Source organism: Orycteropus afer, unplaced genomic scaffold (genome assembly GCF_000298275.1).
Source record: "Orycteropus afer afer isolate SDZICR_OR568_19922 unplaced genomic scaffold, OryAfe1.0 scaffold00276, whole genome shotgun sequence".
Classification (NCBI taxonomy): domain Eukaryota; kingdom Metazoa; phylum Chordata; class Mammalia; order Tubulidentata; family Orycteropodidae; genus Orycteropus; species Orycteropus afer.
Window position 1 is genome coordinate 2,405,096 of NW_006921863.1, and position 17,811 is coordinate 2,422,906.

Sequence of the window (17,811 nt, forward strand, 5' to 3'; positions counted from 1 at the left end):
CATGTATTTTCTTGCTCATTATTTCAACTGTTTTCCCAACTAAATTATAAATTGTGTTCTTTTTCTCCCCAGCCACATAATAGCTTGATTGAATGCTGAATATCAACAAAACTGAAATGTTTCCTGGAGTGTACAGTGTAGAAATATATAGGGAATATTTTATCTGCAACAACAAAGCAATAGAAGAGTTCAAATTGTGAACACATAAGTATACTATATTTCTTCACTCTCTTCTAGAAATATATATTAGTAGATGACCTTTCCTTTTTTCTTTCTCAACTCAGCACAACCCAAACTTTCAGAAACCTATGGCATGCAGAATATGGCCAAAGAACCTAAATCACCATTGTGAGAGACCAAGGTCCCTGGGTGGCACAAATGATTTGCACTTGATTACTCAACTTAAAGGTGGTCTGTTCAAGCCCACTATTCTGGTTACCTAGTGCCACCCTGACAAGACTATACCACAAATGGGATGCCTTAACAAACAGGAGTTTATGCTTTCATTGTCTGGAGGCTTTAAGTCCAAGTTCCAAGTGCCAGGCTCTAGAGGCTGTGTGAAAGCCCCTCAACCTTGGGCTTCAGCTCTGCCTCTTGCTCCCAGCCCACTGAAGCTAGAGGCATCTCTTCACTCCAGCAGCTACTAGCTGCTGACGCTGACAAGCCCAAGGTCAACAAACAAAATGGCACAGTCCCAATGTTACCAAACCACCCAGCAAGCCATTAATTCAAGTCCATTGTAAATCCCAAAGTCGGCAGAGCATGGCAGGCTGCTGAACAACAACACGGCTACATGCAGGGTCCAAGCATGCCATAAGCTAGAGACTATCCCCAAGGCTTCTCCTTATATACAGGAAGTAGACCATAGCCCAAAGGCAGCTACTCAGCTGCTTATGGTAGATACCACCATGGAGTTGATTGCCAGTCTCATCATAGGGAATAACTACCACCAGCTGCCCAGCCACTCAACCAGGCCCAGCCAAGTTGACATACAAATTTAACTACCACACCCACCCAGCTGTGCCACCGAAGAAAGGTCCGGCAATCTCCTTCCATAAAGATTACAGCCAAGAAAACCCTAAAGAGTAGTTCTACTCTGTAACTCATGTGGTCACCATGAGCCAGAATCAACTCAACAGCAATGGGTTTTGTGTGTGAGAGAGACATCAGGAACACTGTGATACAAATAAAAAAAGATGAAGTCACTGGGACCTAGTCATGGTACAGTGTACTGTTTATATATGTGCACAAAAGTCTGTGTACACTACAGTGACACAATATAGCAAAGTAATTTTCATGAATGCTGAAATACAACAAAACTTTTCCTCCAACTCCAGAAACTAGCACGTCCTCTATAGACTTTAAATTACCTATAGAGAAACACTTTCAACATCACTTCGATAATGCTAGCAAGGATTTAGAAGTTTTGCCATAAAGTCTTATCCTCCAAAAAAGCAAATCATTCTTCTAAGAAAAATTATATCCTACTTCTCATCAAAAGATGGGTGTTATCCCTTCTGATTTTTATTCAAAAACTCTAACATTGGCATTGTCTCTATAAAGATCACCATTTTTTTAATGTAACAAAATTTGTTCTCAATTGTCCACATCATGCCCCATGATAAAAGACTATTTTACATTTTCCATCACTTCTGCTAGTGACAAATTCAAAGCACTTTCATATAAATGGGAAAAAAACAAAAAGCCCTACAGTTTTCACTAAAACACATTCATTCCTGCCCTATTCCTGGAATGGTTCTATCAATGCAGCCTCTTAATAACCAAGTCTTCTTTTTGAATTTCACAAACTGGCCTCACTGAGGTTTAATGTTGTAAATTTTTTAAGCTGACAAAAAATAAGCATTGTCTTCTCCTCAGTGTTTTCAGTTTTATTTCATTAAAATGAAACTTCAGAGAGCATTTCATTTTGCTTTTATCTCTGGGACTCCCCCCTCTCGCCATTCACACCTCATCCCCTAGCTACACCCCTCACCCCAGAACGTTCTATACACTGTCGAGACACGTGAATATTTTTTTATTCATTGCACAAATGAATGATTTAAGAGCTATTAGGTAAGAAGAATGTAATCCCTGTGTAGAGAGCTGGGAGGTTTCCTTGACAACAACAAAAAGACAGCAGAGAATGCCCATGCATTTTATGAATATGCAAAAAGAGGTTAGACCCAGTACCTGGAGAGATTATAAAGAATTTTAAAAAAGACCTTTTCCTGGGGGAAAAAAAAGTTAAATTGGTAGCTATCAAACAATCATAACCCACTTTTCACACTTGAAAAACATAGAAGAGAAAGCTAATGAATCCCTCACTTAGGTTCTACAGAATTAATACTATATTTAAACTTAAAATAAGGGCTGCAGCGGCTTCTGATTTGCACCCCAAAATGGCATCACCCTGAATAAACACAACCCATAGAAGATGAACAACTTAACTAGCTCGTACAGTTAAACAAATACTATTATTTTATTTGGGTGCCTACAGCAAAAATCTTCTTGAATTTTAAGATAATTTAAGTTTTACCTATTTAGTACAAAACCATCTATATTTTCCCACAATTAGATGTTCAGAATGAAGTCTTCATAAAGCAGAAAGAGGATTAACTTGTACTAAGTATCTCCCATGTGCCTGGCATTCTGTGCAGTACTTTTTTACACTAAAGCTCAAAAAAAAAAACACACTACCATTGAGTAGAATCCAACTCATAGCTACCCCTTCTTGGGTTTCCAAAGCAGTATCACTATGGAAGTAAATTGCCCAACCTTCCTTCCGAGGAGTGGCTGGTGGGTTTGAACCGCCAGCCTTCTGCTTAGTAGTCAACTGCCTTAGGCACTATGTCACCAGAGTTCTTTTTTTACACTAAAAGAGTGTTGAATGTACGTGAAGTATCCACCATATTTACTGGCATACAGCAAGGGGACTTGAAAAGATCCTCTCCTTCTTTAAGCAATCTGGCAAGTTCATAGTATATCTCTTTTATGTTATAAGAACTGAGGTTTAAAGATAATTAAGTTATCTAAGACCAACTTGATCATATGTAACAATGTTGACAATGAACCCAGGTCTGTTCCCAAAGACTCTCCCCACTACATCTGCTTGACTCTTCCACATAGCCTGGTGTTCTGGTTACCTAGTGCTACTCTGACAAGAAATATACTACAAATGGGATGCCCTTAACAAACAGGAGTTTATTCTCTCACAATTTGGAGGCTTTAAGTCCAAATTCAAAGTGCCAGGCTCTAGGGGCTGGGTAAAAGCCCCTCAACCTTGAAGTCCAGCTCTGCCTCCTGCTCCTGGCCCACTGGAGCTAGAGGCATTTCTTCACTCAGATAGCTGCTGGCTGCTGAAGCTGAGAAGCCCCAAGGTTGACAAGTAAAAAGGCACAGTCCTGATGTTACCAAACCACATGACAGGCCATTAATTCAAGTCCATTGTACGTTTCAAGGTCGGCAGAGTGTGGCAGTTTGCTAAACAACAACATAGCTACATGCAGGGTCCAAGCATGCCATAAGCTAGAGACCATTCCCAAGGCTTCTCCTTATAAACAGGAAGCAGACCACATCCCAAAGGCAGCTACTCAGCTGGTTGTGGTAGATCCCACCATGGAGCTGATTGCCAGTCTTCTCATGGGGATTAACAACCACCAACTGCCCAGCCACTCAACCAGGCCCAGCCAAGTTGACACACAACATAACCAACATACCTGTGGAGTAAACTGACTATCAAGCCATGCTCATTCAGAATACCATAGATGGAAATGTATAGTACTTCAGAGAATCCCAGTTATGGTCTAGTATCTTGTATATGCTTGTGCATAGTAAGTATTTGACTGTTGAGTAAGTGAGAATTTGCCTGTGTGTGTGTGTGTGTGTGTGTGTGAAAATTTACCTAGTTTCACAATCCTTGTGATTTGGAGAAAGAATACGAGTCAAGGTTTAGAAATACCGTTTTTTTTTTTTTTTTCCTAAATAAAAATAACCATTATATCTATTTACTGACACAAAATAGAAACAGGGAAATTAACAAATCCCTGGGTCCACATTGCAGATAAACAAAGCAGCTTAACTCTAGATTCCCTAACTTATAGCACCTGCTCCTGTAATCCTACCAATTCAATTTTCCCTGGAATTAAGATGTCATAAAACTTTAAATCACCTTTTAGCATGCATAGGCACTCTTTAAAGAGTAGTTTTATGCCATTTAACTTTACAAGCATGTAACGCTGAACTGTGATACTTCATGGGAATATATTTTGAAAAGTTAAATGTCCCTAACCTACAGAAGGTACTATCTTTATCACAAAGTACGAATCACTGAAGCACAGAAAAGCATTGAGCACACTCCCCCCATGAGAAAGTTGGCTGAATATCTCTGGTTTCCACTGATTGTGTAAATTCCTGAATTCTATGATGGCATTCAGCTCCTGACACAGGCCGTGTTTTCTTTCTGACCCCAGCCCTATTTAGGAAAATAACTGGTAATACTTGGGGACCGTTAGCCCTACTGGTAAGCCTAAGTTGGGAAGCATTAGGCTAATAACCGACTTCTAGGAATTTGTTTTTAAATCTACTCCCTAACAAAGACTAGCTTAAGTCTTCTTTCTCATGAAACATTCTATAACATCCATGTCTTCACTGATTCCTTCCTTTGCTGAGCTCATCTATTATACAGTCAGTAGTACCACATTTCCTAACATGTAATTATGCTTTGATTCTGAAATTATATTTGATTGTGTTAATAGTGGTTCTTTAATATGCAGTTAAATCCTGTGGAAGCAAAGCCTACGGTTTATATTCCTTTCCTGCTCCCGCCCCACCGTGATATCTGTTAATGGACTAGGCACATCGTGGTTTCACCAAAAGATTATCCTTGGTTGGCTTTACTCTGCTGGAGAAAAGTATCTGTCTACAGGTAAGTGTCCATGACAGAGTAGTGGTACTTGCCCTGGGATAACGCCCTTACCTCAGTAGTAGATTTTGCAAGCTATAACTGCAAGTGGCCATTTTCAGAAACAGTAGTTCATTTTAGGACAAAGAATATAATTCCTTTTAGTTATTTATGGAACTCCTCTTTTATTATCAAATCTTAACCTTTGAAGTAAACAATTTCAATTTCTTAAATGTTTTCTCACTGCTACTGGGTTAAAGTATTTATACAGAATTTTTTTAAAAAATTGAGAATCTCGATATGCATATGTGTCATACATATAAGCTATTTCACTTAGAGGGACTTTTTCAAAGGTAACCTTTTGGTCTTCAGTACAGTGATAAGCCCATTAATAATTTAGAAAAATTACACTCATTTCTGGTCTTTATAATATGTAAACAAAGGGCAAACAGGTATAATCTTCCCTCTCATTTGACTAATGGAATTCAATCCTTTTCTAGATTGGGGCAGCCAATGAGGAAAGGGAAAAATCCTCCTACTTCCCTGTAGAAAAATGTGCTTCTCTGGCAGAAAGCCACAGCTGAAGCACAGTGCCGGGAACCACCCACATGTACAGGCACCAGCCCCATTCATTTTCAGAGATGTGCTTCAAATTCTGCAGGAAACAAGCAGCCCAGAATCACGGCTACAGTCTTCAACATGCTGGCCTCTAGCCATGTCAGGTAGAGAGCAGCATTCATTATCCACCTTATTAGAAGGAAAACAACTCTAAGAGACATACTTTTAAGAGACCAATAGAATGCCTATAAAAATCATTCTTTCTTTCTGGAGTCTGTGCTTCCCAGGAATTGATGGATGGGTCAGCACCTGAGCCAATAGAGCTTCACTGTTCTTTTAAGCTTAGCAAGGGAAAGAATTACCTCACTGGAAAAATGGTCCAAAGTGTACCAAGACAGTCAGACCCAGGGCCAAGAGGGTTAGACTCAGTGTGCCTCCATTTGCCCATCTGTAATATTTTACCCAGTTGTCTTATACATCCTCTCTGAGGATTAAATAAGAAAATATACGTAAAAAGTGGCCTAGAAGCCTTGAGCCTAAAGTATGAGGCTCATGATGATTCTGCTTTGCACATACATGTCATACTCTGAAATGTAACTACACACTACCATGATTATACTTCAGGCATTGATAAGATCAAAACTACATTTGCTTATTTTGCTTTATTCAACATTTGCATGGAGTTACCCAAACGTAAATGGTTTATAAAATGTTTATTATTATACTGACAGGTATTATTAATCAGAACAATCTTCAAAACACTCTCATTAAAAAAAAATTGACTCAAGAATGAGTCATTGTTGTGCTTTATTTTAAATTTAGATGATATCCTTCTTCTAGCTGTGCTCTGAGGTATATGGTATTTTAGAAACCAACACGGGGGTGAGGGAGAGACCAGAGAAAGTGGGACTGCTGGTCTCCCTCCTCAAACTTTAACCAAAACAGCTACTCTTTTATCTGTTCAAAACATGGAGGCCTTTGATGAAAATTTATTTAATAAAAGCAATCTTATCTTATAATACAAAATCTGAGAATAAATTGTCTACATAATTACACAATTCTATAAGAGTACATAAAAATGAAAAATTTGATTGGTAAATATTACACAAGACTATATTGTGCAGCAGGAGCCCTGGCAGTGCAGTGGCTAAGTGCTTGGCTACTAACCAAAAAGTCAGTTGCTTGAACCTACCCGCTGCTCCAAGGGAGAAAGATGTGGCAGTCTGTTTCTATCAAGATTATAACCTTGGAAACCTGATGGGGCAGTTCTGCTCTGTCCGATAGGGTCACTATGAGTCAGAATTGACTGACAGCAATGGAATTTGAGAGATTTGTGCAACCAGTATGTTTTAAAATGATAACTGTGCAATATATAATATAAAGTCCCTTGGTGAAATATTAAGGAGCCCTGGTGGCGCAATGGTTAAACACTTGGCTGCTAACCAAAAGGTTGGCAGTTTAAACCCATTCAGTGGCTGCATAAGAGAAAGACCTAGGATTTGCTCCAGTAAAAATGACAGCCTAGAAAATCTACTCTGTCACATGGGGTCACTCTGAGTCAAAATCAACACAACAGCATGTCACAGCAGGTTAACTACTGGTATGCACCCAGAGATTTCCTGTTCTCAGAGACAACATTCTTTATTCTTTACCCTCTTTTAAAGCCATAAACCAAACCAAAAAAGAACCAAAAAAAAAAAAAAATCCCACCAGAGCTCCTTGCTTAAAGCCACAGTATCCAGAAAATAAACCTTTAGCTTTATGTATATTTACAGGATGTACCAACAAAAATGTAAAAGGGATTAATCAGATGGGAGTTATTTCTAAATAATGTAACCAATCAGCAACAAGTCTCAATAAGGAAACTTAGCAAAATAATCCAATATAATTTTTCTAGCCAAAATGAACTCTAATTTGGAGGCCAAAATTATCTTTCTGGATACCTCATTTCTCTTTAATACAGTATATTCACAATTTTATCAATATTTTAATATTTAAACAATTTTAGCCCTTAATTTTGTAAGTGCCTTACACTTAAATGTGGGAATGTATGTTATCAAACAACAAGAGAGGATGCTTTACAATACAAATAACATCAAGTAGACCCATAAGGGGAGCTCTGGTGGTATAGTGCCTAAGGCATTTGACTGCTAACCAGAAGGCTGGGGATAAAACCCACCAGCGACTCCTCGGGAGGAAGGTTAGGCAATCTACTTCCATAGTGATACTGCCTTGGAAACCCAAGGAGGGGTTGCTATGAGTCGGACCCAGCTCGATAGCAGTAAGTTTGTTTTTTGTTTTTGGAGACCCATATGAATTAATAGGTAAGTATTTATACTTCAAGGAGCTCTGGTGGCACAGTGGCTAAAGAACTCTGCTGCTACTCAAAAGGTTGGCACACTCTGTAAGAGAAAGATGTGGCATCCTGCTTCTGTAAAGATTATAGCCATGGAAACCTTGTGGGGCAGTTCTATTTTGCCTTATAGAGTTGCTATGAGTTGGAACTGATTAGATGGCAAAGGGTTTGGTTTTGGTTATTTGTACTTCAGACACATATTGACTGCCTACTGTGCATCAGGCACTGTGCTAGGTGCTGAGGATAGAAGATGAATAAGATTCAATCTCTTTTAATAGCAAGGTCATAATCTACTTAACACCCACTGCCATGAAGTCAATTCCGACTCACAGCAACTCCCATTGGATTTCCAAGGGGGTAAATCTTTGTGAAGTAGATCGCTCAGTGTTCCTTCTACAGAATGGCTGGTGGGTTTGAACCATCAAACTTCTGGTTAGTAGCCAAATGCCAGAGCTCCTATAATCCTATAATCTACTTAGGAAAACATATCTGTATCTATATCTATCTATCCATCTATCATCTATCTATCTATATACATATATAGTAATTCCTTCATTCAATATCTGTTGAATTATGAATTAGGAAGTAAATGATATAAATAACACAGCCTGGGATCAAAACAGTAGTGAATGGCTGTTTAACGAGTTTGTGATTTCAGTTGATGAATTCATTTTGATAGAACATAAATTATTACTTTATCACCATACGATGGTTAATGGCTGCTATTAAGTGCTAAAATTATTTAAATATTAAAATATTGATAAAATTGTGAATATACTGTATTAAAGAGAAATAAGGTATCCAGAAAGATAATTTTGGCCTCCAAATTAGAGTTCATTTTGGCTAGAAAAATTATATTGGATTATTTTGCTAAGTTTCCTTATTGAGACTTGTTGCTGATTGGTTACATTATTTAGAAATAACTCCCATCTGATTAATCCCTTTTACATTTTTGTTGGTACATCCTGTAAATATACATAAAGCTAAAGGTTTATTTTCTGGATACTATGGCTTTAAGCAAGGAGCTCTGGTGGTGTTTGTTTTGTTTTATTTTGGTTTGGTTTATGGCTTTAAGGAGAGGGTAAAGAATAAAGAATGTTGTCTCTGAGAACAGGCAATCTCTGGGTGTATACCAGTAGTTAACCTGCTGTGAGATGCTGTTGTTGTTGTTGTTATGTGCCATCGAGTCAGACCCGACTCATAGTGAACCCTCCTTGGTTTTCCAAGGCAGTATCACTGCGGAAGTAGATTGCCCAACCTTCCGTCCGAGGAGTGGCTGGTGGTTTTGAACCACCAGCCTTCTGGTTAGAAGTCAAGTGCCTTAGGCACTATGCTACCAGAGCTCCCCTATTGAGGTAGGAAATTCATTTAACCAAGAAGGTGCATCTCTACCTTCTGATAGTAAACCTCAGCCTACATGCCCATGAGAGCACAAGAACTAGATGGTGCCCAGCTACCACTGTCAACCACTCAGAAAAGGATCAGTGCAGAAGATCCTGGATAGAGTAGGAGAAAAAAAAAAAAAAAAAAAGTGTAATAAAACTCAAATCATAAAGGGCTAGGGTTACTGGTCTGATATGATAAAAACCAAACCAAAGTCATTGCCATCGAGTCAGATCCAATTCATAGAGACTCCTCCTTGGGTTTCTGAGGTGGCATCACTAAGGACATAGATTGCCCAACCTTCCTCCTGAGTAAAACTTCTGAGACTATGACCTGTAGTCACCCTTCAGGCCTGGAACTGAACTCACTCCTGTAGCTTCCAGCCAAACAAGAAACAGGCATATAAGGTGAACATTTACATCAGGTAGATACACTCCTTGGAACAATCAATCATGGGAGATCAGAAGGGCAGCATTTGCACAGGGTGATAGCTCAGAGGGCAGCAATGCCTAGGAAAGAGGACACAGGGAAAAGGTAACCATAGGAAGGAAGTGGGAAAAGAGCTGTTACATTATGAGAATTACAGTCAATATCATGAAACAAAATGAACTGCTGTATGGAAAATGAGTTAGCTCTGTAAACTTTCACCCAAATCACAACTTAAAAAAAAAAAAAAACAACCATGATAACATTAGGAGTCAAATCTTAGCTTTGGTGTGGTTTCGGGAATGCCATTGAACCAACTATACTTTGTATATGGTTTTTATTGTTCTTCCTACTTTCTAGGAAATAGGAATACAGGCTAATGAGAATGGTTAAATGTTATATATCATAAAAGATTCTTAGCATTAACCAGCAATGGCCAATGAAGAATCACAGACAACATTCTTAGTCTCCACTGTGAGGTGGCGTGGTACAGTGAAACCTGTGAGAACTGGAACTCAGTGGAACTGCCTTGTTTTTCCGCATCTCGTAAGTTTCCTGCCTTTCACAAGGTGCAGTTTTATCACTTTTCTGTCGCTCATTTTAGCGGAAAATATTTGAGTTTTCCTTCCCTAACAGGTCTCTGCCTTACCTGGGTTCTGACTTTCACAGGTTTTACTGTATACTGGTTGAGCTTTGACCCATGAACTGACTCCCTAGACTTGTCTCCAGCTTTCCTACTCTAGCCATGTGGTCTTGGGCAAATTAACCTCTCTCTGCCTCAGTTTCTTCAATTGTAAAATGAAAATCATAATAATATCTACCAGAGAGGGTTGCAATGCAGATGAAATGAGTTAATGTTCATGTAAGTGCTTAACAAGTGCCTGATACACAGTAAAAAGTATATATGATTAAAAAAAAACTAATAATCTATTTTAAGGTTTTAACTATGAGCATTTCCATAATAATGCTTGTATTTAATATCTATATTTTTCCAAATTCTTTTATTTAAAGATACTAGTACATCTGCTTTTTAAAACATTCAGTTTTGTTACACTAACTTGTAACATTTCATGAGTGCAAGAAGGAGTGCTACCAAGGAAAAAAAAAGTCTTAAAGAAACCTTTCCTACATCTTTAAGCCCTGTAGCCTTCATACATGTTCACAAAGAAAACCTTTCAATAATTTTTCAAAATGCAGGTGTGCAAATTACTCCTGAAACAGACAGGAGTCATGTTCTCAGTATCCCCTGAACCATGGTTAAAAACACCCCACAGCATTTTCAGCTCATAAAAGTTTTATGAGCTGAAAAGTTCCTTCAGATTTTTTTTCACTGCTAACTACATTTGCCTTCTAGCAACAGAGACCTAACTTGCTATTAAGATCCACTTGAACAAATATAGCATAAATGGTCCTGAGTCGCATGTTTTGTTTCATAGCAGTTTTTAAAAAAAAAAAAGTAAGATTTATATGACGACTTGCCGAGCACAACAAAAAATTATGAACGTAATTTGGTTCAGTGTAGCATGTGTGGTATTTCTGCTTACTTGGTACACAGTACATGTAGAGGTCAATTCTAAGCTTCTGAATAGATTTATACAAGTTCATTACATGTACCAAAGATTTTCCAGTCTGGAAAAATGTGCTTTAATACATAAAAAAGTTGGTTTTCCACACACATATCACCTTTTTCCTTACTAATTTATACACCTGCCTTAGAACTCATTAACTTAATATCTGCTTTGGGGTTTTACCTTAACAAAGTTCAAAACGTTTGAAAAATTAAATTCCTCATAGAAGATGATTAAAATTAGTACCCATAAGCAGTTGGATCAGAATAAACCTTATTGTTTTATCATGACAATAAACACCAATTTTAGTTTTAAGGACAAGGAATATATAGCAACACACAAAACTAGAGATACATACATACATACATACACAGAAGGATGCACAGAAAAATTGATAGATATGTATCACCCACCCCCCACCCCCCCACACACACACACACACTCTCTTACATACTGGAATCCTGTCATGGAAGTAATCCTGAATGGAGATAACCAACTACTACTCTGTTTATACAGAGTTTCTGACCAATTATTATCAATGCTGAACTAAAAAGTGTTTGAAGGCTGGGTATTGTCCCATGTTTTAAAATAGAAGAAATAAGAAGGAACACCTATCCATGTTTCCAAACCCCAGCTGGGTGAAGCCCATGACTCAAATACAAATGTACACTTTTGTATACATTGCTATCGGTTGGGTTGCTCAGATCCTCCATTTTGAGTAAGCATTTATAAGCTTAGATCGTTTCTGTGATGACTGCCAATTCTTCCAGAGAGATCAAGTTTCACTTTTTCCATTTTATAATTTGATTGCTCTAACCTTAACAGTTTCCCATTAAGAAGAGTTGTAAAATGCAGGACATTTTTTACTATTTTCTATATTATTTGGCTCGACTTAAGGAAGACCAAAGAAGAACTGATGTATTTGAATTATGGTACTAGTGAAGAATACTGACGATACCATAAACTGCCAGAAGAATGAACAAATCTGTCCTGGAAGAGGTGCAGCCAGAATGTTCCTTAGAAGTAAGGATGATGAGACTTCTTCATCTCATGTACTTTGGAAATGCTTTCAGGATGGACCAGTCCCTAGAGAAGGACATCATGTTTGGTAAAGTAGAGGGTCAATGAAAAAGAGAAAGACCCTAAGTGAGATGGATTGACACAGAGGCTGCAACAATAGGCTCACCTATAGCATCAATTGTGAGGATGGCACAGAACCAGGCAGTGTTCTGTTGTACACAGGGTCGCTAACAGTCAGAACTGAAGCAAAGGCACCTGAACAACAACAGTATCTACACTAACAAGAGAGTTACATAGACTGGGAAAAATTTCTACATAGTCAGTTGTTCAAGAATTTGAAAAATTTCTCAAGTGTTAAGTACTTTTCTTTTTGTTTTCATTATGTCTTATCTTTCTTTTCCAGAGTAACCTCTTCCTCTCCCTTTTTCCAATCCTACAACCAGAAATCCTTATTCTTATTTGCTTGGAAACTCTTCTCCTCTGACTTAAGTTCCCAGAGGTGGAAAAGGAAAGCTGTTTCCAAGAAACAGCATCATTACTAGAAAAATAATGGCCCAATTCTGGCCTCTTTAAACAGTATTGGGAAGTGGGGATTAATTTTAATGCTCTAGGAATGTATTCCATTCTCCACTATTCACTTTCCCATAAGAGCTTTTAAATGAGAAAATTCTGCACAGTAGAAGCCTATAGAAACCAGGAAGTTCCACCTGCCTTAGTGGAAACCATCTCACTTAACAATGAAGGGACCTGTTTGTTTCTAACAAGTGCACTCCTATATACCATTATTGAGGATAGTATCACCCTCAGGAAAAATGATTCACTGAGATGAGCATCTCAACAGTAAGAGAGGAACTTGGCTATAAAGATTTTCTTCTAGCCAGGCATCTCAGAGCCAGATCAAAAGAAAAAAAGCATTAATTTATTGAAATGTCATATTAAACTAGAATATAACAATTTACAAAAGTTAGTGATCTTAACTTCTAAATTAGAGACAAACAAACCTGAATCAATCTATTGAACAGAATGTGCTCTGTATTCTTAATTGAGCTGACAAAATTAAAAGATGGTGTGGTTTTACTTTGAGAAGGAATATGTCAGGGTTGGTAATGAAAATTGCAAATACTGATCAATGGAAATAAACCACTTTTAAGAATTCTGTCAGAGAGTTAAAATATTTAAGAAATATTTTACACAAATATTCCTAGAGATACAACAATTAAATAAAATATAAACAATATTACAGTCTGTTTGGTAGGAAAGAAAGGTTATGCTAAGATATTCAGCTTCTGATATTTGATACTATGAACTCATCACATTGCCTACAAATAGACTAGATTATATTTGTTCTAAGTAAAGCCACATTAAGAAAGAAAAAGATAACAGCTTAAAAAATATGTTCAACTTGCATCAAAATAACATTTAAATTATAGCTTCTATTACCCACCCCACAAGTGGTATGATAAACCTACAAAATCCTGGAAGAAAAAAAAAAACAAAAGCAAACTTTAGGATACCTTTCTATAAACTCTAGGGATATACAGTATCATTTTAGCTGTCCACATTTGTAAGTGCTGAAGGTTAATAGTTAAAGACCAATGGAATGTTAACACAGTCTAGTGCTACACTTGAGTAGTAATGCATGGAAAGACACTGAAATTAAAACACTTTGTTCTGCATGTTCTGAAGTGATGTAACAGTGATGATTTGGTTATATTAGATGACAAAGCAGGGCTTCTTATAACTTTTAAAATAAAATCATACCTAGCATTTTTCCAAATTGTTTAACATATTCTTTCAATTCTTGTACAAATATATAAAGCTAATATACAATCTTTTTTACACTCCAGTTATCTTTTAATAGAGCATTTGATATGTTGATTTTTTTCCCCAATGTTACTTTCAAGATAAAATACTAACTGCCTTGAATGGTATGTCTAGAAAGCAAAGACTTACCTGTCTTGTTTTCTCTGACCTCAATAATATAAACATTTATGTCAGGGTGGAATTTTGTCCCCAGTGGGGGTTCTGGGGTGGAAACTGCCTGGGGTTTCCAGGGCTCTTTGCCTTCCACAGTGGGTGGTCTTGTTGGCTGTGCAGAAGTACTTGAAGTTGTGAAATACTCTCGATCAATTTCAGTTTCTGTTTCTTTCGCTACAATATCATCAAGGGTAGTGGGAAGAACAGGAGATGTTGATTCTCCTATGATTACCATGTCACTTGTTGTTTCCTCACCAGGTTCCCTGTCAATAAGAGGTGGTTTCTCAGTGGATGCTGAAGAGGGCACAGATGTTGACATTGTGTGAAATTTGTCTACTAAACTAAAGGTAGCAGTAATATCACTTGGAACTGTAGCTTTAATTGTTGAAAATTCCGAGTGCTCTGTAACTTTGGGCTTTTCGAATAATCCTGAGCCTAAATCAATATAATCTAGCGATGTTTCCTCTCTTTTCTCGGTAGTGGTTTCTTCTATCAGCTGGGTAACATGGGTGCTGAAAGGTCTCAAAGGTGATTCAATTTCCTTTGGACTGCTTTCTGTTTTATATTTCTGTTCAGGCCTTGGACTTAAAGATACTTTCATCCCCACACTTGGTGTTAGTGTTACCATTTCATCCATTTTCACTTTGTGCTCAGTTATAGCACCAGGAGAATAAGACACACTGTGCTCAAGTTTTCCAGCTGGAGTTGTTTCTAAAATGGTGACTCTCTCCAAACCTGTCACCAATTTGTCTTCTGGGATTGGATATGCTGACCCCTCACTCTCTTGTTCATGCAATGATATTGTTGCTTCCTTGGGCGTTTCACCTGTAGAACTGGGAGCTGGAACTGGCTGCTCTTCAGTCTGTTCTTTCCAGGGAACTTCTTCCTGAGTTGTTTCCTGTGTAATTTCTGTTGTCGCTCCTATGGTTTCAGGAAAAATAGTTGCTTCCAAGTGAGTATCATCAATGACATGTATGTCTTGAGAGGGCTCACCTAATACTTCACCTTCTGATGGAACAAAAGGTACCACAACTCCCCATTCTTTCTTGGGAATTACAGAAAGAGGAATGGTAGGGGACGTGTCTAAATAAGTAGTAGGCTTCTGGGTGATACTCTCATTAATAAATGCCAATCCTTCCACATCTGAAATGTGTGTAAATTGGGGGACTGTAGACATTGGCTTAGAGATGTCCTCATCTGTTCCTTCGTCCAAAGCACTTCCTTCTGTGGTTGTATAAAAAACTTGGCTTTCATTTCTTGAGATAGATGAAACTCTGTCTTCAGTTATAGAATCCCTCGTTGACTTTTCTGTAATACTAATTGATGTAGCTGGCCGAAGTCTAACAGTGAATTGTCCATGGTCTGTTAAGTATTCTTCAGTTATCTCCTCTAATGGCTTTTGAGTAGTATCTGGAATAAGAGTAAATCCATCTCCATGTTCAGTGGATCTTGGGATTACTTCATCCTCTCCATTCCCTCCTTCAGGTGTAAGTAAGGCAGGGGTCAATTTTGGAGAACCTTCATGTTCTGCAGATTCTGAAGGCTTTGATGTTGTATTACTTTCATCCCATGACCATTTTGATACAGTGACCACCTCTACATTTAAAGTACTGTGAGTCAAATGCACTGTTGTAATACTGTCATCATACTTGGTAGTATCTTGATAACCATCAGTTTGTAACCCAACTGGAGTTGTTACAAATTCTTCTTCCAGATCTCTTTCTTCTGTAGTCTGCACACTTGGCTTTGTTGTTGTCAGTGCTGGAGACTCAGAAGATTTTGTCATTTCTACAGAAGACCCTGTAGGATGAATCTGCTCAGAGGATGCTGTAGATACCTTCATTCTAGAGAAGAATTCTTCCTCTGTTTTTCCTATAAATGGATCTTTGGTGATTTTTGCCTGTATTTCATCATTAGTATAAGTATCTGTTCTCATTTCCGGCCTTTGTGTTTCTATTCTTTCTTTCCCTTGTGTCATTTCTGTTTGTGGAGAGGAATAAGTAACTGTTGATATTCCCTCTGCCAATCTTTTGTCACCAGAAGAAGGAAACAATTCTACTTCTGTCTCATGCTGTGGTGGAAAAGGTGTGGTAGATATATACTGGCCCCAAAAAGCCTCAGTAATCCTACTAGTAGCTTGTTTCTCTTCCACTGATACTTCATCACTGTCAGGCATAGTACCAGATGAAACAATTGTGGAAGCCAAGATTGACTCTGATTCCTTCAGTTGAATGTGGGTGGTGTCTTCTGAAGTCTTTGACACTGTAATAACTTCAGGTATTTGGCTAAAGACCAAGGTGCTCTGACCAGGTCTAACCGTAAGTGTTCTGTCTTCACCATGATCATTTCCCAAGGTGAACCCATAGAGGTTCGTGGCTGCTGATTCAGAAATAGTGCCTATTGTTTCTTTTCCAGTTTTGGATTCCATGGTCACCCTTGTGGGTAGAAATGGTGCTTCAGTGACAGAGATTTCCTTCAAAGGAGTATGCTTTGAGATATCCACCGATGTTACTAAGGGACCCACTTCTATTTGTTCAATTTGTGTAACTGATTCTTGCGTGTGTGTACCTTCTGTGACACCATCCCATGAATCAGTAGTATGACGGGAGATGACAGTTGTACTTTTGGCCACTTCTTCCTTAATTTCAGATATATCTGGCTTTCCTAGTGGTCCTGAAGCAGAAGGCAAGTAATCCATATCCCATGGCTTCTTGGTACTCCCAGGAGGCTCAGAGGTTTCCGTGCCTAATCTGTCTGTGACAGTTTGAGACTGCACTGGGACTTTGTGTTCAAAATTGACTATATATCCCACAGGAGGGAACTCGGTTGTAATGACAGGTAATTCAGTGATTACAGGCATGATTGGTGTAGTTCTGTCAGGTACTATTTGTGGTTCCTTGGGTAAACTTGGTGATGTAGTTTCTGCGAGGATATTCAATTCGATGGTTGTAGCCTCTGATATATTCTGTTTAGCTAGAAAAATAATTTCAAAGAGTTGATTAGACAAGTCACTAATAAAAAGTTGCACCTCCAGTGTTTGTTAATTGTGTTTGCTCCTGTGTATTTTTGAGGTGCCTCAAAGGTGTTTTGTGATGAGAAGGGGAATCTAAAACCTATACTTATAGTAATCTAAAGGCAGACTATTGAATATTTAATAGTCATAAATTCATCAGTTGTTTGTTTTATTTAAAGGTTATTGCTACTTTTACCCATAGGTGTGAATGGTTGTTCTTGGCTAAAAATAATAATAATATTATTATTATGTAGTTTTAAGATGGAAAGAAGTGAAGAAAATAAAAGTGTAAATGCAGAGTTTGGATACAACAGATGGGTTTATTTACCAGAAACCACAGCAGCAATCTGAAACCTAGTAAACTTAGTGCTACTATTCTGGAGGCTCCTGTACCCTGCCTCTATCTAGATTCCTCCACAGTGTGTCCTTCTAAAGCTGCATAATGTCTCAGGGGAGAGGGAGTGTCTCAGATTGCAAAACAACAAAAAGCCACATCAAATGTAACAGAGCTACATATAAACCATTACATTGTCCATAATGTAAAAACTTTCATAAAAACAGGATATTAAACTTTTTAATACCACTCTTCATTTGATTCCAGGTGTTTGGA

At 38.0% G+C, this 17,811-nt stretch overlaps 1 protein-coding gene across 1 annotated transcript in view; it reads right to left on the reverse strand.

Moving 5' to 3' along the window:
- The window catches only part of VCAN (versican), a 127,215-nt gene that overhangs the window by 59,815 nt on the left and 49,589 nt on the right, over positions 1-17,811 (reverse strand). The window contains exon 6 of the mRNA XM_007950544.1: positions 14,165-17,161. Within this exon, the coding sequence (XP_007948735.1) occupies positions 14,165-17,161 (2,997 nt within the window). The remainder of the gene's footprint in view (positions 1-14,164; positions 17,162-17,811) is intronic.